General features: G+C 40.0%; 2 protein-coding genes across 3 annotated transcripts in view; one reads left to right on the top strand and one right to left on the bottom strand.

Annotated features, from left to right (window-relative positions):
- Positions 1 to 17,922, top strand: part of disp2 (dispatched homolog 2 (Drosophila)) — a 25,381-nt gene extending 7,459 nt beyond the window's left edge. Inside the window, exons 2-8 of the mRNA XM_036592995.1 lie at positions 9,149 to 9,547; positions 9,640 to 9,669; positions 10,536 to 10,659; positions 10,987 to 11,114; positions 11,822 to 11,919; positions 12,065 to 12,162; positions 12,903 to 17,922. Of these exons, the coding sequence (XP_036448888.1) occupies positions 9,149 to 9,547; positions 9,640 to 9,669; positions 10,536 to 10,659; positions 10,987 to 11,114; positions 11,822 to 11,919; positions 12,065 to 12,162; positions 12,903 to 16,391 (4,366 nt within the window). The 3' untranslated portion in view covers positions 16,392 to 17,922. The remainder of the gene's footprint in view (positions 1 to 9,148; positions 9,548 to 9,639; positions 9,670 to 10,535; positions 10,660 to 10,986; positions 11,115 to 11,821; positions 11,920 to 12,064; positions 12,163 to 12,902) is intronic.
- On the bottom strand, positions 17,546 to 21,859 carry rpusd2 (RNA pseudouridine synthase domain containing 2). 2 transcript variants are annotated; one of them, XM_036592997.1, is made up of 4 exons: positions 21,779 to 21,859; positions 21,181 to 21,733; positions 19,668 to 19,964; positions 17,546 to 18,995 (listed from the first exon to the last, which is right to left on the bottom strand). In XM_036592997.1, exons 1-4 carry the CDS (start codon positions 21,802 to 21,804, stop codon positions 18,180 to 18,182), a joined length of 1,692 nt encoding a protein of 563 aa, XP_036448890.1. In that variant the 5' UTR covers positions 21,805 to 21,859; the 3' UTR covers positions 17,546 to 18,179. The 2 variants fall into 2 exon arrangements, with proteins under 2 accessions (XP_036448890.1, XP_036448889.1); XM_036592996.1 differs by having other exon boundaries at positions 21,181 to 21,854.

Below are 21,859 nucleotides of genomic sequence, written 5' to 3'. Positions count from 1 at the left end.
AAATGCTGCGGTCACAGAAGCCTAGTGATTGTGTGTACTACATTTTAAAATTGGAGCAAGCATGAGCTGAGTATGTAAATGAGATTTAAAAATGCAATATGTAAATGAGACTTCTGTGAGATTTTAGAAGCTAATTCCCTACACACATTACTACGCACATGTACTGGGCCATTTTCTCAGTCTACTCAAATCATGCTTGGTTAGGACTGTTTATTAAAAACCTCATCTAAAATAATAGTATTTCCTTTCCTCATGCAATGCCTGAGCTAGAAGTCTTCTCCAAATCTGACAAATCGCTGCAGTCACCGCTCAGTCTTGGCTGCGTAAACTGCCTAACACAACAAAATTGCTGCAGAGCTGTCAAATCACATCAAGCCTGGGCTCTCTCTCATGGCCAAAGCGCCCTTTAGTAACATCATCATAGTGACTGCATTGGTTAGAATACATACATGTACTGAAAATAGTGCTGGCAATATGAATGGTAACACTTTACTGTAGGACAGCATTGATCAGGTTACATAAGCATGTCATGATAACTGACTTAAACCCATATAAACATTTATAAAGGCTTGTTTCAATAAGAGATGTCTTTCATAAAGGCTGCTTTTTTATTGAACTTTTATGTCAGGTGACATTTTTTTACCGACACTGGGTTGTCATGGCCCTGTTTTAAACAACAACATGTTATAACCACGGGCCGTTGCTTAGTTTATATATCACAGTTACATAATACTGATAATATGACATAGCTGAAGTTTTATAAGTGGTTTATAAGTGGTAAAATGAAAGTCACTCAGAAGGCCTACTCACTTTTGACTTGGCGGGCTATGTAATATCAGCATTATGTCACTGTGAGCTACAATGTCTGTCATTTTACAATAGAAAGCATCATGACACAACTTAATGTCAGGAAAAACATTTCTGTCATATGCAAACATTTGAAGACTCCCAGTCAGATTACACATTTTGTTGATTTTCTAAGTGAAAATAAGTTAACACTATACAGAGAACACACTAAAATATATTTCTTCTGCAAACTTTAGTCCACAATTTCTATTTTTGAAATTAACATATTCAAAAAAATAAAATGTAGAAATGTTCCATTTTTTTATGTAACTCCAGCAAATAAACAGTAATTGTGCATTAAATGTGCAGAAGTGTCTCTAGATGATGTATTAACTTATTTTCACTTAGAAAATAAACAAAATGTGGATTTTGACCAGAGGTGGGTAGTAATTAATTACATTTACTTAAGTATATGTACTTGATTGATTTGTACTTAGCTGAGTATTTTCAACAGTACTTCTTCTCAAGCATATTAGTAAATAGAGGAATCTACTTTTTACTCAGTTACATTTTAGCCATTCAAATTTAGCTACTAATTACTTTTTGTGTTTAATTTTGTCAACTCAAATCCAGAAAAGTTGGCACAGTATGTCAAATGCTAATTAAAGCAGAATGCAGTGATTAGTAGATTCTGTTTGGCCTGTATTAAATTAAACATAGTACCAAAACACGTGATGTTTTACCTGATGAACTATTGTTTCTTATAATATATACACTCATTCTAAATATGATGGCTGCAACATGTTCCAGAAAGTTGGGACAGGAGCATGTTTACCACTGTGTTACATCACCTTTCCTTTTAACAGCACTTAATAATCATTTGGGGACTGAAGACATTAAGTGATCAAGTTTTGAAAGCATAATTTTTGCCATTCTTTTGTCATGCAAGTCTTTGGCTGTGCAACCATACATGATCTTAGTTGTCATATTTTGAGCATAATAAGAAACGTTTTCAATGAGAAACAGTTCTGGACTGCAGGCTGGCCAGGCTGGCCTGTCTAGCAGCTGCACTCTCTGATCACATAACTGTACTGTCGTTGCATATCGCTGTTGTTAGAAGAAAACCTTGTATCTCCAAAATGATAACTTTACAGGAGAAGGAAAAAACCTACTTTACTTTTAATGTAAGTCAATGGAACCAGACTTTTTTCCAAGTCATTCTGGGCCATTTCTTTTGGTCCATTCTTCATGAAATTTACACACAATGCAAAGGACAACAGGTATTTTAAAATGATGTCAAAAACTGAAAAACATCTTCTAAAAGGCAGCATAGTTTTTTCCAAAATATATGCAGCATTAATGGTGCCTTCACAGATGTGCAGGTTACCTACTAATACGTCCCATGCCATGACAGATGCTGGCTTTTAAACTTTCCATCTAAATGGTCCTTTTCTTCTTTTGCCTGGAGAAGATGATGTCCATTATTTCCATAAACAATCAGAAAGGTTGACTCCTCAGACCACAATACACGTTACCACTGTGCAACAGCCTATTTTAGAAGAGCTTGAGCCCAGAGAAGTCGGCTGCGTTTCCACTGTGCACAGCACAGTCTTAACTGCATCAATTTCAGAATGAACGTATAAGATAAATTAAGATGTAAGATAAAACATTATATATCTAGTCTTTTTTAATGTTTTCATCAAAATCATTTGTATTCTGTTGTGTTGGTGACAGCATCTGTACTGCTTTGTGACTGGTCACATCTCTGACTTGGGAGAATCCAAAAAGAGAAGAACATTGCCATACATCTGTGCTGATAGATGGCGAATTTATTAAGTATTTTTTTCACCTAGTACTTTTGTACTTACAATTATTTTACCCAAGTATCAAATGCTTTTACGTGAGCATGAGTTTAGGCTACTCTACACGCTTCTGAATTTGATCAGGGGCAGCCAAATTTTTGCATATGACTGTAGACCAAGTTTACATTAAAGTTGGCGAATGCAACCTTGATGATGAGTGACACCTATTGGAATAAATGCTAATTTAGGTCAATGTCAGTTGTTTTGAAGGGCCAATATAGCCTTATGAACACTGTCCTATGGTAAAGTGGTACCACAAGAATTATGAAACACCAACAAGCTCCATTGAGAGAACAGGAAAGATGTGCAGCCAGATGGTCATGAGCGGTATTTGCAGACCCTGATTAAGAGCAAACAAGCAGACGTTTGCGGTGGCAGATGTGGTCACACTGAGGTGTTACTGCTTCAGCAGAATGCAGTAAGGGAGACCACACAGAAGACACAACGATTAGAAAAGCCAATAAGTACTGCATCAATTTGCTTGGTTAGCAAGTGTGAAAATATAGAAACTATATATGCCAATGAGATGTAATTTGTTTAACAGGATCACTTTAACGACAAAATATTGCCAGTATGATGACCTCGGAGCAGCAGTCAATCATACGTGTGAATTAAAAGTTGAAAGCTGAATAAAAGCTGTGACTCAGTTCTGAGGAGCATCTGAGTAGCTTCCTGCTGATAATGACTGGATCGCACATTTCCAGAAGCCCGTTGCGCAGCACTGGGTTTAGTAATTAATCCAGGGCCAAACAGTAGTGGCGGGTTCCCAGGTCTATTACAAGCTGTCAATGGGCATAATTAAGAGTGTTTACTGGTGCGGTTCCTCACTGCAGTGGAAAGTAATGCTGGCTCCAGCACCTGCTGCTCGTCACAGCACTCCAGTGCCCACATGCTGTCAGTGCAGCCCGCGGTGTGTCACGCAGTGTGACAGAGCACCACACAGCTGCCGAAGAAAGCCTGACTTCATTCAGCTGGTTTGGCTCCAGAGCTATTGGTGATGTGCTATCTCAGGACTGTGTGGATTGTGTGAAAGTAGCTCAGACATTGCCACCTGAAAGTACACTCAAAAAGGTTTTTTTAGAGCGATGCTATAGAAGATCCATTTTTGGTTCCCTGAACAACCTTTCAGTGGATGGTGTCTTTGAAAGAACCATTCTCTATGTATGTTCAACAGTTTTCGTTTTTTAGTTCAGATGGTCAGGCAACTTCCCAAAATTTTTGGGAAGCAACCACACAATGAAAAATGTTTGGTTGTTAATACTTGGAGGCCTTAAAATAGTATGCAAGTTATATACTATTAAAATGTTGTAGTGTTAACCGCTAAATGAATGTTACACTATAATGAATAGTGCAAATGCACATGTTTAATTTATTATAATATGCCAGTAAAAATTAGGCAAAGTCCTTTTACTAGTAGAATGCCATTGGTGCACTGTGATGATGTCCTATGGTTGCAGTGAAGTCAGTCATATGGAAAATAACACATTAAAAAGTGTTTCCTGAATTGCAAAGACTGAATAAGATTCTTAGCTAGCTGTTCCTCACTCAATGGACAAGAAAAAGAGCAACAATTCACAAAAATGGCAACCTACTAGGAGAAGAATTTTGTCTATTTTTAATAATAAATAAAGTATTTTGCTTAGTTTATACAACACATTTGAACAGTGCTAGACATGTACACCATACTGAGGCCCACATGACTAAACAGTCAGTGTTCCCTTAAATGGTTCATAAAAAGTTTATAAATGCTGCTTGCCTTGGATGTGTTCTTCCAGTAAAGGCCTTAGAGCCTTGAGGGTGGTGACTCAATGGAAAAAGGCAACCTGAATGTGAATGAAACTGAACTGAATTTAAAGCATAAGGCTCACATTCTTATCCAAAGAGAAAATTGAATCATGTTTCAGAGAAAAACAAACATGGAGTTAGGCATCTCTACTAAAGCAGTCTAAAATATTAACACTTGTGCTAGATAGAGGAACTGAACTCCAAGCTTCAGCAAACAAGGATGTGGTGTTATCCAGTACACTGTCTTACTGCTAGGACAGTGAGTTTTGATGCATTTGAAGGTTTGAACATCCCTGGGCAAATTACATGCTTTGCTACTTTTCTAAGTGAAAAATAAGTTAACACATCCTCTACAGAGAAAACACTTAAACATGACAGTTTTCTGCAAATTGTAGTTCACAATTATTTGAAAAATAAAATATATAAAAATGTACCATAACTTTTGCACAGACCACAATTTATGATTTTTAAATTATCATTTTTTTAATTTAGCAAATAAATTGTGCATTTAATGTGCAGAAGTGTGTTCTCTGCAGATGTGTAACATATTTTCATTTAGAATAATGTAATGTCCAAACTTTTTTGTACGACTGCATACAAGTACAGCGTTAATAATAATAATTTTATTTATATAGCACTTTTCATGCCATCGCAGCTCAAAGTGCTTTACAGACAGGTGATAAAACATAGTTATACAAGAAATCATTAGTATTTATTTAGATTTAGAAGAAAATGAAAAAGATTAAATTAGAGGATAAACACCACGAGACGTAGAGTTTTAATTAAATGCTAAATTAAAGAGATATGTTTTTGATGCTTCTTAAAAGTGAGCACTGAGCTTGACTGTCTAATTCCACAGTTTAGAAGCATAATAGCTGAAAGAGGCCCCTCCATATGCTGGAACATAAACAGACAGACATTCTGTGATGTAAGCAGGTGCTAGGTTATTTTCAGCTTTAAAGACTAGTAGGAGAACCTTAAAATCTATCCTGAATGATACAGGCAGCCAGTGCAGTTCTTTCAAAACGGAAGTGATGTGATCTCTCTTTTTTGTTTTTGTTAGGATGCGCGCTGCTGCATTTTGTACGAGTTGTAAGGGATGTATAGTTTTCTTAGGAAGTCCAGTAAGAAGAGCATTACAGTAGTCAAGTCTGCTTGTAACAAATGCATGAACAAGTTTCTCTGCATCGCTCTGAGATAGAAAAGGCCGAACTTTAGCGATATTTCTCAAATGATAAAAAGCTACTTTAGTGACTGTGTTTACATGCGGGGTAAAACAGAGCTCAGAGTCTAAGATCACACCCAGGTTTCGTAGTTCAGGTTTGGTATATGAAGCTAAAGAACCAAGTTTCTCGTAAATCATTTTTCTCTGAGTTTCTGTACCAACGATCAATATTTCAGTTTTTTCATGATTTAATCGTAGAAAATTTTGCAACAGCTGGTTAGTCTGTCTACAGAGTCTTGATCTTCAGAAGGAATAGAAATGTATAGCTGGGTGTCGTCAGCATAGCTATGAAAATTTATACTATGCTTCCTAATGACATCACCTAGAGGTAGCATGTACAAAGAGAAAAGCAAAGGCCCTAAGACTGAACCTTGAGGGACTCCACAAGAAATGGCAGATCTTTTTGATGAATGATTTCCAAGTGAAACCATGAACTGCCTATTACTTAAATATGATTTAAACCATTCTAAAACTGTGCCCGAGAGGCTGACCCAGCATTCAAGATAATAAAACCAAAACAGAAGGATTGAACTTGAGCTTAATGTTTATCGGCACTCTCACTGTGAAGCACTCTATAAGGTATAGTTGTACTTTGTACTATCTGCTATGTGATGTTGCACTACTCAGTGCCGCACTGTGAAAAAGCCAGGGGGTCAAGCACTCCCTGAGGTCTGTCTGAGCACAGGCCTGACCGTTACATTATGAAGAGGTTTTTTAAAAAGGTTACAAAATGGTTCTTTAAAAAGCCATTCAGTGATGGCTTTAAGGACCCTAAAGTGGGCCTTCTATGTACTTCAAATAGCAAGCTTTCTAAGAAAAGCTGGATAACTTAGGCCCAGAGTGAGGACTGCCCATTAGTAGTGACACTTGATGTCACCTGACATTTGGCTTAATTTATCTGGTAAGCCAGAAATCTTGCTTTGTGAAATACTCTCTAGGACAGAAAGCAGCAGGTTTGTGATATTAAGATTACACAAGGTTCGATGGTACTGATCTGATGAGAAATAAAAATACAGACATACATTGACCGGTCACTTCTTTAAGTGCACCTCCTTGTACCTACACTCATTGTCCATTTTATCAGGTCCACTTACCATACAGGTGCACTTTGTAATTCTACAATTACAGACTGTAGTCCTTCTGTTTCTCTGCATACTTAGCCCCCTTTCGCCCTGATCTCCAATGGTCAGGACCCCCACAGGACAAGCACAGGTCAGGTATTATTGGGGTGGTGAATCATCTTCAAGGTGGAACAACAGGGTAGGTGTACCTAATAGAGTGGACAGTGAGTGGACACAGTGTTTAAAAACTCCAGCAGCACTGCTGTGTCTGATCCACTCATACTAGTGCAACACACACTAACACATCACCACCACGTCAGAGCTGAGAATGATCCATCACCCAAATAATACCTGCTCTGTGGTGTTCCTGACCATTGAAGAACAGGGTAAAAGGAGCTAACAAAGTATGCAGAGAAACAGATGGACTACAGTCTGTAATCACAGTACTACAGAGTGCACCTACATAGTAAGTGGAGCATAAAATGGACATTGAGTTTAGAAACAAAGAGGAGTATTTTAAGAAGTGGCCAGTCAGTGTATACTGTATAATGGAGGTTTTTAGTTCACTTCTGCTAATGACCGTAATCATTTTAATTTCATATTAATCAATAGCCTATTCTGAAAAAAGGTTTTTTTAATGTATAATTCATATTCATAAAAGACAATATATAATGTAAGTATATATTGTCTCTTTTGATTGTTGCTACTGATAGTCTTATGTTGAACCTCAGAAGAGCAAGCACAGACAGCAAAACGGATGCTGTTTGACAAGCATCACCTGTGCACTTCAGTTGAAAGCATGAGTCATTCTTTATTAGATGAAGTTCCAGTGCCTTCTCAAAGGGCCTTCTTATGAATGTTGACAGGCTAGGCAGATGGAGTCTCTCTTTTAGTCTAATTGGGCCTTCAAGCACTGCACTGATATATTCTTTGGACGTCAGTGCTTATCTAATTCAAATTGCCAGTAATTTGACTGCCTGATATTCCCCTGAAGAATCTAGAACGGAGCTTTATAGTCAGGGTCTAAAGGCTTTAAACTGGCTTAGCAGAATGTACACAATTTACATAATTAACTACACAGTTAAAGGGGAATTCCACCACTTTTTCAAAATCTTTTTCGTATCTTGTCAAGTAAAAGTATCTTAAATAGTGGTGGACAGGAACCAGACGTCCAAAGAGTTTAATGCCTCTAAAAGCTACCTTACAGAAAGTAACTCTACATATTGGTTATGAATACACTGACTGATGTCTGAGAGATTGTTTTCTGGTAGTACTGCAACAAAGTTTAGGTTTAAAATACATTTTAAAATACAAACTTAATTCCAAAATGATACTGGGACAGAAGGTAAAATGCCAAATAAAAACAGAAAGCAGTGATTAGTAAATTCTGTTTGACCTGTATTAAATTAAAAACAGAACAAAAACACAATATTTGATGTTTAAAATTATACATTTTATTGTTTGTGTAAATATACTCATTCTAAATATGATTACTGCAACACATTCCAAAAAGTTGGGATAGGGGTATGTTTGCCACTGTGTTGCATCACTTTTTCTTTTAACTGCACCTAATAAACATTTCAGGACTGATGATGCTAATTGGTCCAGTTTTGAAAGCACAATTTCTTGCCATTCTTCAGTTATTCAAGTCTTCAGCTGTGCAACTGTATGGGGCCTTCACTTTTCATAATGCGCCACACATTTTCTATAGCAGACCAGTCTAGCACCCATGCTCTTTTATTACACTGTTGTAACTTGCCCAGAATGTTTCTTGGTATTGTCATGTTGAAATATGCAGGCACCTCCCTGAAAAAGACGATGTATAAAAGGCAGCATATGATTTTTAGCCTTGCTTTTTATGCAGAGAGATTTTTTAGGATTATCTTTTGATAAAATTATGCACTGTAGATGGTGAAATGCCTAAAATCATTGCAAACTCTTGTTCAGAAACATTGTTCTTAAACAGTTGGACTATTTGGCAAAGTGGCAAGCCTTGACTGCTTATAAACTACTCTGCCTTTTTCGGATGCTCATAAGCATCATTACTTCACCTCTTCTATAATATTTTTGACATTTCATAATGTTCCCAGTCTTAAATTGCTCCTGTCCCAACTTTTTTGGAACATGTTGCAGGTGTCAATTTCAGAGTAAGCATTTACAAAAACAATGATACTGATAAAACATTAAATGTCTTGTATTTGTACTGTTTTTATTCAAATACACCTCAAAGTGGATTTCTTATTTACATCTTAATGGTTGCATTTAGCAGAATTTTTGAAAAATCTGTAAATACACAGTAAATTAGATGAATAACATTCATATATGGACAAATTAGAAACCATGGAGGAGGGTTAAAAGCAAAATAATCTTTCTATATAATCAGGAAAAATGTATTTTAATGGCTATCACTGTTTCCTGTTCTTTTGCAGTGAGATCCCAAAGCTGTCGTTGTGCCCTCCGGACAGTGAGGACCCAGAGTCTCCAACAAATCAGGGCACCATAGAGCGGGACCAGATAAACAACCTGTCCAGACCACCGTCCTCCTCTCAGCTGTATGACCAAGTGTCACAGAGCTGTGCCTACCAGTCACCTCAACTCAAAAGATGCCCATGCTGTGGCCACAACCAGCCAATCACAGGCAATGTCTGTCTGAATCAAACAAATGCGCCTTCACATTCTGACTGCTCAACCAACGCTGTCAAGACAGTTCACAGGTGCAGTCCCTTCCACCAGCCTATGTGTCACAACACAATGCAGTGTCATTGGCTGCAGGGATCACGTGATGGCAGTAACTACAAGCCTGTTCAGCATCATGTGGTGACAGTCAGGTCCTTTTTCCAGTCTTAAATGTTCTTCTGATTGATATATATGCAAGCATTTCCAAGTGTAAACAATCACTTCAAAGCTGTCTCTTTTATAGGACTGAGAGACTCCACAGGATTCCGAAAAGGTGGGTTGACGTTTATATAGCTAGTAATACATTACTCACAATAAATGAGGGTAAACTGCAAAGTGAATTTGAATATGCCTGTGAAGAGCTTTTTCAGTATTCAGCTGTTTTGCATAATTCAATCATTGAAATGTAAACAAACCGGTCCCGAATGTATTAACAGTTCACTGTAGAGAAACTTACCATTGCAGATTTCTTTACAGTGGTGGTGATAGGAACTAGGGGTTACAATGTCTACAACACAAATATCGCCATATTATTTGCATCCAGCATGACCAGTGAACCTACACGTGTCTTCTGAGTCTTTATATGTGGTGTTGATAATGATAAAATAGTAGGAAGTCCAAAGAAAATATATTTTTGCATAGTCTTTTGCCTCACAACAACCTGCATGGATTAAAAAAAAACATTACTGCAAAATTATCTTAAAACAGTGTCCCAGGCATCAGGCGGGACCATTTATTGTAAAGACTTTATGTGAGGTAACTGTTAGAAGCATTAAACCAGAAGTGTTCAATCTTATGGGTAAAAGGTTGCATGATCAGATGCATGTTTGTAATGATAACCTGCAGCCACACTGGCCCTTTACAGATAAGACTGGACTCTGCTGCATTAAACACTGAGCAAAATGGGGTGTTTCACTTCAAACCACTCTGAATTACTTTGTTTACATCCTAATGATTGAATTATGAAGACATTGTGAAAAACTCGGTGGAATTCCCATTTAAGTCCCAACACGGTAATGCACAAATCTGGCTATAAAATAATATCGCAGGCATTAATAAAGGTGTATACTTTCTAGTCTGTGCTTGGTTCACCTATGAAGTTTCAATTTTCAAACGTTTCTGAATTCTTGTTTTTGACAGCTACTCCCAGGTCATAGTGGAATACCCAATGACAGTGCTTATCTCATGTGTGGTAGTGCTCCTCACCTTTTCCCTGGTAGGGATTTTGACTGGTCCCTTGCCAGACTTCTCTGACCCTTTATTAGTAAGTATCTTTCCATTTATGTGGCACAAACTCCATCGAAATTAACTACCTCGTTATGACACTTTTTCCTACATTTTGATTCCTCTAAAATGCTTTAATTTTTAATCATACAAGAAAGTGTAACTGCACCATACTGAAAACAAAGAAACGCCATATGCATGTAATCAGAGCCATGCTAGACAAAAGCATTCATTTCTTCCTAGAATAAATTTCTGCTAATGAACTGATGCAACGATTAGACCTGCAAATGTGCCTTGCAGAATAATTTAATGCATTCTTCAAATGATGCGTAGCCACCTTCGGTGTGTTTCTCATGGGCTGTCACAGGGTTTCGAGCCCAGAGGAACAGACATTGGGATTAGAATGGCAGCATGGACAAAGCTGCAGGGAAGTACTGGGCCTGGGAAAGCACTATCTCTGACTTCTCCGCAATCTGCAGACAAGAGCACAGCACGGTATTGCACACTGTGATTGAGTTCTCTACCACGTGCACAAAACCTACATCAACACATTTATAACACGGACCATTCTACAGAATTAGTTCAAACTGCGGTTTCACAATCAAAAAATAAATAAAGAAATCAAACAAGTATTCAGACCTTAGATATTTGCAGATTGTTATGATCTTTTAAATACATACAATACTTATATTTTTGTTTATTTTTTCAAAGAGCTCTTTCATTGTTTTTAAAGTGAGGTTTAAAGTTTAAAGTGAACCTTTTCATGTCACTACCCAAACCCTCAGTTTTAGTCCATGGGTGAAGTCTTATTTTAGCCTCACCCCTACATTTTAGAGCAGGAAGTGAGACTGCCCCTATGGCCACATGGTGAGCAGTTAAGATTCCATTGTTTTGAAGTAAATGTGTCCCAAAGTCCAAAAATCAATATGTAACATTAAGAATCCTCACTACTGAAACATTATCTACTGGAACATGGAACAAGTTTTGTTAGTGGTATGATTGTTTTGGTACTGGCAAAATGGAATGTTCAATTATTTGTTAAAAAAAAATCAAAATAAACTTAATTAAGGTATCAGGTCACTCATACTAAAATGATTTTAGTCAAAGTCCAAGTCAGTTAAAAGTGAAAAGTATTTTGAACTCTGACTTTGAACCAATTCAGTAGAATGATTCATATACTCCATTGCTTTTGGTGTTTACAGAGAGGTCACGAGTAGAGCTCAGCATCACTTAAAACATCGTTTAAGAAGAATGCTGCACAGAGACTCTACTGAGAACACGTTTTTCTGCAATGCTCCAGGTGAGGGGAAATGAAGAAAATCATTGTTTTGGGCAAATGCCATTGTTCAATAAAATATGAAGCTTTCCAGCCTAATAAATCAACAAATGGACTGTAGCATGTAATAAAGAATGCTGGTCTCCCTGCTCCATCTGTGACCCCGCAGGAGATCGTTATGCCCAGCTGGTCTTCCGCTCGGGAAACTCTGCCAGTCTCTGGAGTCTGAAGGCAATCTACTCCATGTGTGAGATGGAACGGACCCAGGTACACCAAAGGGTTCTCTATGCTTCAGAACAAATATTTTTGAAATTGTCTGTAAAAACAAAAACAGGATGGGAGGTCAGGATACCTAGAAAATGTAGTCTGGTACCATTTTCAGATTACTTACCCTAAAAATCCTAATCTTAAAGATTACTATATAAAAGTAATATAACCTGATTACTTTCTATTGCTTTTGGATAATGTGGTAGGCTATTTCCCATTTTGGAAAAGCATAAGCAGCAGTTTCACCACTTTGTTCAGGAACTGATTGTTTTCTCACACAGCTCAGATGTCCATAGCCCAGTTTGAGCTGCTTTTGGAAATGCATACAACACATGATGAAGCAGAGGACAAACTAATCCTATTGACATTTGCTACTGCCAGCCACAGAGACAACAGAGATTGGTGAAGTGAGCTCATGTTGCCAGAAAAGTTAAAAAATTGAACAAAGAGTGAATAAAATAATGCTGCATTTCAGCCATCCATAAGACTGCATTTGATGTGCAAAAGTGATTTTAAAGTAATCATGCAAATAATACTATGTTTAAAATAGATCTGTAAACTGATTACTACCTGATTACGTCATGCTGATACATGTATGCCATTACTACCCAACTCTTTTTGTAAAACATAGTTTAATTAGTTTAATTTTAAAAAAAGTGTAGTGGAATTTTAAGTGAAATTAAAAATGCTAGTGAGTCAGTACAAGAAACTGAGCAAATATTTTTTCTTTTCCATTTCAGTTACGCTCAGATGCATATTTTGAAGAACACTGCCAGGTCAAATCAGAGACTGCTGGCACCAAGTTTAAGAGAGAATGCTGTCCAAGCTGGTCTCTGGGAAACGCCTTGGCTCTCCTCAACAACGTCTCATCTTGCTTCAGTCTTACAGCGCAGCAAGTGACAGACAGTTTAAACTTGCTCAGATACTGCGCTTCTTACTACCATGATGGAAGCTTGGTTGCATTGTGCGCAGAAAGAAACAAATATGGCTACTGCGCATCTGTCCCACTCGACTGCAAGCGCTCAAGCATCATCTATCAGATTCTACATTACCTGGTGGATAAGGATTTCCTCGGGCCCCAGACTGTTGAATACCAAGTTCCATCCCTAAAATACAGTGTTTTGTTTCTACCGGTGGCAAAAGGAGATGCATTAATGGAGATGTATTTGGAACATCTAGAGGGTAATGAACTCACATATAACAACATCACTATAACAGGGATGGACCTCGGGATTAAGCAAAAGCTTTTCAAGTTTTACCTCTCACGAGATTCTGTCTACCCAATTCTAACCGTCCTTGCGCTGCTGATTACAATGGCCTTATATCTTAAGTCACTCCTTGTGTCAGTTATGTCACTGGTTGCGGTCACATTGTCACTTTTAACATCTTATTTCTTTTACAAAGTAGCGTTCGGCTTAAGATTTTTCCCACTCCTCAATCTTGCGGCAGTTCTTATCCTTTTGGGAAGTTGCTTAAATCACGCCTTCACATTTACTGACTTATGGAAGTTACAACTGAGCCATAATCCTCCAGCTGCACTAGAAAAGAGAATGCACCGAGTCTTACAGGAAATGGGGTACTTGATATTGGTATCCGGACTAACATCTAGTGTCGCGTTCTACTCAGGCTACATAAGCAGCATCACAATTGTAAGGTGTTTTGCTGTGTACCTTGGTAGTGCCTCTTTAATCAATACACTATTCACTCTTGTTTGGCTACCCTGCACTGTTGTTTTGCAAGAGCGTTATGCCGAAACAACTTCAACTTTCGCTACTAAGCCACCATGGAAGCCATGCTGTTCAAAAATTCCAGGGGGCTTCTGGGATACAAGTTCAAGGAAGCGGTGCCTTTTCACAATGGGACAGAAAATTCGAGGTCTTAAACGAGGTCTCACTGACACATCAAATTTGCTTTTCTTAAAATTCCTGCCCTGTGGTGTGGTCAAGTTTCGGTACATATGGGTCTGCTGGTTTGCAGTGCTGGCTGCAGGAGGAATTTACATATCATGTGTTGACCCTGGTATGAAACTGCCATCTTCAGACAGTAGAGCAACGCAACTGTTCCGCTCAAGTCATCCTTTCGAGAGATATGATGCAGAATACCGCCACCAGTTCATGTTTGAGCGATTAAAACAAGGAGAGGATGAGCCTATGTCCCTGACTCTCATCTGGGGCGTCATCCCAACTGATGATGCTGATCATTTCAATCCAAAAGGCAACGGCTCCTTTGCCATGGATCCAGAATTCAATATGACTAGTTCTGAAGCTCAACAGTGGTTGCGAGAGCTGTGTGGGAAAATCAGAAACCAGAGTTTTTATTTGCCATCACCAGCAGAACATGAAGCAGTGGAAGACAATGCCTGTTTTGTGGAAGATTTGATTCACTGGGTGTCTTTACGCCGCTGTTCCGAGAGTGAGGATGCATTCAGTTTCTGCTGCAACAATATTTCCTTCCCGTACCCTCCGAATGTTTTTGAGCAGTGTCTCAAAATGATGTTGGCAGAACAGCAGGCAGCGAGGCGTTCGCCCAGAAATGGAGGTCTTCGATTTGATTCACACAGTCAAGTTGCTGCCCTTGTTGTAGTATTTAAGACCTCACAGCTTTACAGCTTCAACTTTAGCAGAATGTCACATTTCTACAGTCAGATTGTGTCATGGTTTAATAAGGAAATTGCAGGAGCTCCACCTGGACTCCAGAAAGGATGGTTTGTGAGCCAATTATCATTGTATGACCTCCAGCAATGTCTGAGCTCAGAGACGTTGGAGGTTGCAGGCTTTTCAGTAGCACTTACATTTGCATTGCTTTTGCTTACCACATGGAATATACCTCTAAGCATTTATGTGACTGTTGCTGTGGGAGGCAGTGTTTTTGCTACTGTTGGCCTGCTTGTGCTTCTAGAATGGCAGCTGAACAGTGTGGAAGCACTGTTTATTTCAGCTGCTGCAGGACTCTCTGTTGACTTTGCAGCCAATTACTGCATTTCCTACTGTCTGGCCCCACACACCGACAGACTGGGCAGGGTAGCACATTCCTTGAAGAGAATGGGTTGTCCAGTAGCCACAGGCGCTGGAGCCTATTTTTGCGTGGGGATCATCATGTTACCTGCAACTGCACTGCTTTTCAGAAAGCTAGGGATTTTTCTCCTTCTCGTGAAGTGTGTGGCATGTGGATTTGCCACTTTTTTCTTTCAGTCGCTCTGCTGCTTCTTTGGTCCTGAAAAGAACTGTGGGAAAATAATTATACCATGTGCAACAGAGCGAGCCACGGAAAATATGCTGTCTTCATGCTCAGCTGCTGAACCTGGAACTGCCAATCCTTCAGCTAATGGGGCATTCGGCTGTGGCACAGGATCACGAGGCAGAAGGAGCTTCAACAAAGAAGGCGGCGGAGGATTCCTGTGCCCAAATCAGCAGCGTCACAGGCACCAGCAGGCAGGGGTGAGGAGGGAGCCAGAGCAGTATGAGCTGCAACCACTAGCCTGTCATCTAAGTGACAGCTTTGAAAATAGCACTTGCACCAGCAAGCTATCCAACAGGCCTTCTGTCCTTTCGGATGACATAGAGTTCTGTGGTCTCAGTCCAAAGCGAGATTACGACAGGATGAGCATGGAAGCTGACAGTGAGATGGGCAGCAGGCACCTCAAAGGGTGCAACCCTCCGCCAGCACTCCAGACCTCCTCCCCCTACAAGGGGAACGTACTGCGACCTGTAGTGGTTCCTCCAGGTGATCCTGCAAAGGAGAGGCTTTTGTGCAAGAAATGTCGTGGACAGTCTGTTGCCGGAGTTAAGCTGTGGAACGCTTCCTTGTCATCATCCTCCAGCATGGATGATATCATGGTCACCGAGACTACGAGTACTGTCAATAAGAGGTCGCTTTCTATGGATGGTACAACTACATGTCATCCACACAAACGACTTTTGTCATGTCAGTCGCAAAGTTCCTTTGAAGGACTTGAAGATTCTAACGAGACGTGCTTAAGTGACATTGAGCCCGCCGCCTCAGTCCCTCCATCCACTGTGAATGAGGGAGAGCTACGACCAGGTCACCTCAATGGCAAGAGAGATACTTTGCGTCTGTCCCTGAGGCAAACAGTTTACGACCTTGCTTCCCCAGGGACTGGCAGGGGGCGGACAAGCCAAAGTGAGCTGCCCGTGATACTGCCAAACAGTAAACCTGATATGCCGGATGTTTGGATCAAGAGGGATGGGAAAGGCGAGGACAGCAGCTGATCGAAACGTTCGGTAGATGAAACCTCACTGACTGTTCTCAGCATGTCCACTTGTAATGCTGTGGTGAACTTGTACAGAGCATCCTACAAATTATAACAGTATAAAAGTTATGAACATACCTGTAAATGCCTACTGGACACTACTGATCTACGAACACAATGATATAGGCCACACATTTTTGTGGAATCCTTCAAAAGTAATTTCACACTGCCTCCACCAGTGATTTTGACACAGATGTTACTTAAAACTGGGGGACCAATGTCATTGTATGTCTTACTGAATAAGCACTACAACAGCCTGTCCCCTTGTGGCCTTGTGTTGCTGTTTCCTACCACAAAAATTGTATAAACTCTCAAAGGATTTTGGTGCCTGAACCTTTACGCAAACAAGGCCAGATCAGTTCACTTAAGCCTTGTCCTAAAACATGTTGTCATTGTATCTGTTTTTATTTTGTTCAGAACCACACCAAGGCAAATACTAACCAAAGGCCTAGTGAATATTTTACATTCAGATATTCAAAGCCCTTGATCTTAAGCAACCAAATTATTTGTATTGTTTTGCACATTATTTGGAACACTTTATCTTATTTACATACATTAATTTTATTTACCAGAGACATGATTATTGCCCACACACTGTGTTCATTATGAGATGTAATACCAATATAGATTTATTATATAAACATTTTCAGTTTTTATCTAAACCTAAACTAAGAGTTCAGACAGTCAAGATATACTAATGACAGTCTCTAAATATCAAAAAGCCATAAAAAATGTAACTATAACTTTCAATTAACTATAAAGGCAGAAACAGGTGTAACATACAATCAATACTTCTAAGGTCAGAACTCAGTAGACATTTTTCAACAAATGTCTACCCAGTCAACTAATAGCTGATACAGGCATGTCCTACATCTGCATAATAATTATTTTTTGCTCAACACATTGCAGTGTATGTCCTGTCTTTACATGTCTGTATTTGTTTAAATGATGTATGAACATAAGAGTGCAAAGAAAGTTGTAACATGGTGCAAAGTGTGGTGCTGCTGTGTTGTATAAAAATTTCTGAATGGAACTTCTTAAAAAAATATTTAACAGTAATTCGTAAGGAATGTAAAAAATAAAAACAAAAACCTTTTAGTGAAAGAAGAAATAGTTTTTAATCAAGCAATTAAGCACTCAAAGGCTGAACACAAGTCCCAGTTTGATAATCAAAGAATTGTTACTAAATCAATGAACTGTTTAAGAAGAGATGGTCCTCTCTGGCCAGTTATTACTAAAATGGGGTCAATGTTTTCTTGGAATAATGGCCAATAAACATGTCCACAATGCTGTCCTACCTTTCTAATGTGCAAAGTGCCAAATGTAAAAGTATCGATTATTTGTGCCAAACTGAGTGCTGCGTCGAGTTTTTTGTGAAATGTACTATTACAAGTTTATGTTGATACTGTTTAATGTCAGATTTAAAGAGTTTAAGACAGAACTATGATGGAAACATGATGGAAAACCTCAATAAAGACATATTTTACTGAGGAAAGAGCTTTGTTTGGATCAAACAAACATGGTAATATGCTTGATATGTCTTCAGAACCTCAACAGCCTTTCCTACTCTGCTTTCTGGATGGGTAGAAAAAAAGGAACATAGTTTTCCTTGAATATATTTAATTTAAATAAAACATTTAAAAAAACACAAAAATAAAATCTTAAATAAAAGCAACATCAGTCATTTTATTCTCACTATTTTCAGTGAGTAAAGATATATAAAGAACTGAACTGGGCCAAAAGTAATTTAATCCTGTACCCAATCTTCTTTAGCCCAATCTGGCAACTGTGTGGAGTATTCAAAGTCCGGCCCCTTGTAACGCAAAGCATGCAAATACATGACCAATTCCTTCTCTGTAGGGTCAGGTCGCACAATTTTACACTCCCCACACAAATGATCTCTGACAAACTTGTTAGCATTTGCAGCTCTGGATGATGTCTCAGAGTGAGAATTGCTCTTCTCCATCTGTGCACCATTTGTTTCTCCTTCCATGCCATTTGCAGAGGTCTTTGGTTCAGAATCCTCAGCCTGTAATGATGCTACAGGCAGTTTACAGGAACCGTCTTCACAGGCAGCACTTATAGATTTAGCGATGACTGGCGGTTTACTGTTAACTGGGGCATCACCACTTGTACCTTCTTTTGTGCCACTCTTCACTGATATGGCCTCATCTGGAATATCCAAAAGGTGCAAACTCTCCTTTGAACGATGCTCTTCAAGAAGGGCTTCTAGCAGCTCCTCGTCATTCATACCCACCAGACCACCCTTGCCCCTGTTTGGGCCCCATGCAGAAGAACCATAAATGGGGTCATTAAGGATAGGGAAGCCCAGGAACTGGAGATGAACACGGATCTGGTGAGTGCGCCCTGTGAGTGGGAGACAGCGCACCACACTAGAACAGCCGTTATAACTGAGCTTCTGGAAAACGGTGCGGCACTCTTTGCCTTTTGGATCTACCCTGCAGAGACCCACTTTGAAGGACACAACTAGTATGGGTTCCTCACACACCACCTCGCCATCTGGAAATTCACCTTCCACACGACAAACATATTCCTTCTCCAACTGCACAAAACAAAGGAAAGAATTTATCAGAGAAGTCTCCTTTACAGACAATCTGGTTGTTTACTGGGTACTAAATGTGTTATGTTGTATTGCTAGCTAAGAGCCAACTGGAGGCATTTCAATTACATTAGTCAAAACCACAGTTTAGCCAGCTGCCTAAATAGGTTAATCTCAAAAAGAGATTCAGGTGGGGGTGGGCAATATGACAACATTCGTCACTCCAGTGGTAAATTACATATTACATTTTTCTTAACATACTGTGGATACAGTCAGTACCTAAAAACAATGACAAACTACTTTGCATTACAAAGAGAGCATAATTTGTCCTGTTGATCAACTTACTGCAGTGCAGTATGTGAAACATTACATAAAAATTATTGTAGTCCTAGGTTTTGATCATATTCCTTCAAATGTGGCCCTACAGGCTTTTTTCCTTGTTCCAACTTTTCAGACCTCTGAAAAACAAAATATTCTGAAGCAGATCATGTATCAGGGAAATGTTTTGAAGATATATTTTTGCCATATTACCCACTGCCACTCCATGGACTTTTGCCTCTCAATCCAAAAAGCTGATTATGCATCAAAAATTATTTAAAATCACTGTTTAAATGCACAGCGATGTGTATGGAGATGCAAGTAGTGTAAATGTTGAGTTGGCAGTGTAGGCCTCACCTGTCTATCTCGAACCATCTGGTCCAGTTTCTTTGACACCTCCAGAGTGCGGGCGAACAGAAGAACACCAGAAGTGAGCCGATCTAGACGATGCACTGTGTGAAGGCCACAGAGGCCTCTCTCCTTCCCTAGAATGAAAATGACTGTGTTGTGACGATAGCGTCCACAGGGATGTACAGGTAGAGAGGCGGGCTTGTCCACCACCACAACTTCACCATCGTCCACCAAAACCTCCAGTGGCCGACCTATAACAGGCGGCTCATGACGATGGACAGTGTTCCTCATGAAGTCGTTGTTCTAGAGAAAGGATGCACAACAGTTAAAATCCTACCATGGCAAAGCTTCTTGGAGTAGGAGTGCTGATCTAGGATCAGATTACTCTCTCATTTGCTATGGCCTTACTGACAGGAACCAGCACTCCTTACCTTGCAAAGCCATGGGGGTATTTCACAAAGCAGGACTTACCAGTTTAGCCAAATAAGCCTAAAATCAAGCCTGTCTAATAGGAAAAGGGCAGAGAGACATTACTAGTCAACAATACTGAACGCTGGGCATACCCCGCTGAAAAGTCCAGCTGGTTTCAGATGATCTAAGCTTTTTTTTTTGATGGTTTAGGTCAGGGATTTCCAATCTTCCAATCTGGAGCACACCTGATTCCACTTGTTTAATCAGTTTGTTTCAGTCTTCAAACTGCTGATCAGGTGTTTTCCTGCTTTGCTGGAATGAAAACCTGCAGCCACACTGGCCCTTTGTGGATAACACTGGACACCACTAGTTTAGGTGGTTGAAAAGCTGGATATCCAGCTGGACTATATAAATATGTTGGTCAACTAGGTGGTAAAGCTAGTAGAACAACCGAATCCTTGTGTGGTGTTTGTGTTACTCACTGGGTCTGGTGGACCCACCGCATTTTTGTTTTTTTTTTTTAATAATAACCATGACTTATGTAAAAATACCAGAAGTTTAAAATATCACAGGTGGCCAGCGTAGGGTTCTCCTTTAGCAGCAGTCAGCAGCCTGTCCATGTTGTCCACCCTCACACACACACACGCACGCATTAACAGCAGGGCATATTGGAGGAAAACAGAGTGAAGGGACACAGCACCTCCACACCTATTCCCTGTGGGTTCACCCCAACACCACATGTGTAATATAAAGGTGTAGGGGGTGTACAGTGTGAAGTCACTGAAAATGTGTTATTTTATATGTTTTTCACAGAAAATGGGGAATCTGAGGTTGAAATAATAATAACTTGCTTCCTTTTTTATTTCGGTAAACATTGAAAATGGGTCCCACAGACCCGAACACCACACAAGGGTTAAAACGGTATGTTTTCGTTGGAGTTTTATGGTTTAGCTGGGCTGGTCTGCCAGCATGACCAACTTCACTGAGGACGCTGCTAGACCAGCAATGTCATCTGGCTAACTCAGAAATCTTGCTTTGTGAAATGCTCCCCAGATCGTCTCGTAGCGAACAAACGTACATGTATTTTGTCCCACGCTGGTTTTCTTACCTTCAGCGTTATATTTAAGTCATCCACCGGTTTTTCATTCAACCGAATGCGTCCATCTTTAACCGCCTTCTCGTAGTAGTCCAGGGGTTCAGCACGAAACTCACTGCTGAAAACTTCAAGCAGAGTCTTACCAATCCAGCGGCCCTTGCAGTAGGTCTTGAAGTCAAAGTAATAAGGGTACACTTTCCGAAGCCCGCCTTCAAAATAATACGAGGTTTCAGCAAAATGCTCCTGGCTGAAACTCACGCCGGGGTTGCGTTTTTGGGGAGGGGGGACGTACCTCTCTCCGGGCCGGAGCTGTTTACCAGCCTTTCGCTTCTTTCCGCGGGCGGCTCTGTCCTGGTCGCCGGTGTCTCCGCTCTTCCGTTTCCCTGTACGGTTCTCCTGCCCGCCTCCGTCTCCGTCTCCCTGCTGCTCCGCTGTGACCTCACTGATGGGCTCCTCTTTACTCTCCATGTCGCTGCTCGCTGCAGCGCTGAGTGCTGAACTCCGCCGGGAGGAGAGTCCGAGCTGCGCTGCGTTTATGTCGAGTCCTTCACGCAGTGACACAGAAACCCGTCCGTCTCTAATAAAACGGACTCTGAGCGGGAAACACAGAGCGACTCTGTTTAACCGTCCTAACATTCACCTCAGCGGCGTTAGCGCGAGCACGCCGGACCACCAGCGGACAATACACGAG

The sequence above is a fragment of the Colossoma macropomum genome, unplaced genomic scaffold (genome assembly GCF_904425465.1).
Source record: "Colossoma macropomum unplaced genomic scaffold, Colossoma_macropomum, whole genome shotgun sequence".
Classification (NCBI taxonomy): Eukaryota; Metazoa; Chordata; class Actinopteri; order Characiformes; family Serrasalmidae; genus Colossoma; species Colossoma macropomum.
Note: the sequence above shows the minus strand (reverse complement) of the source record. Positions and strands in the feature narration are given on the sequence as shown.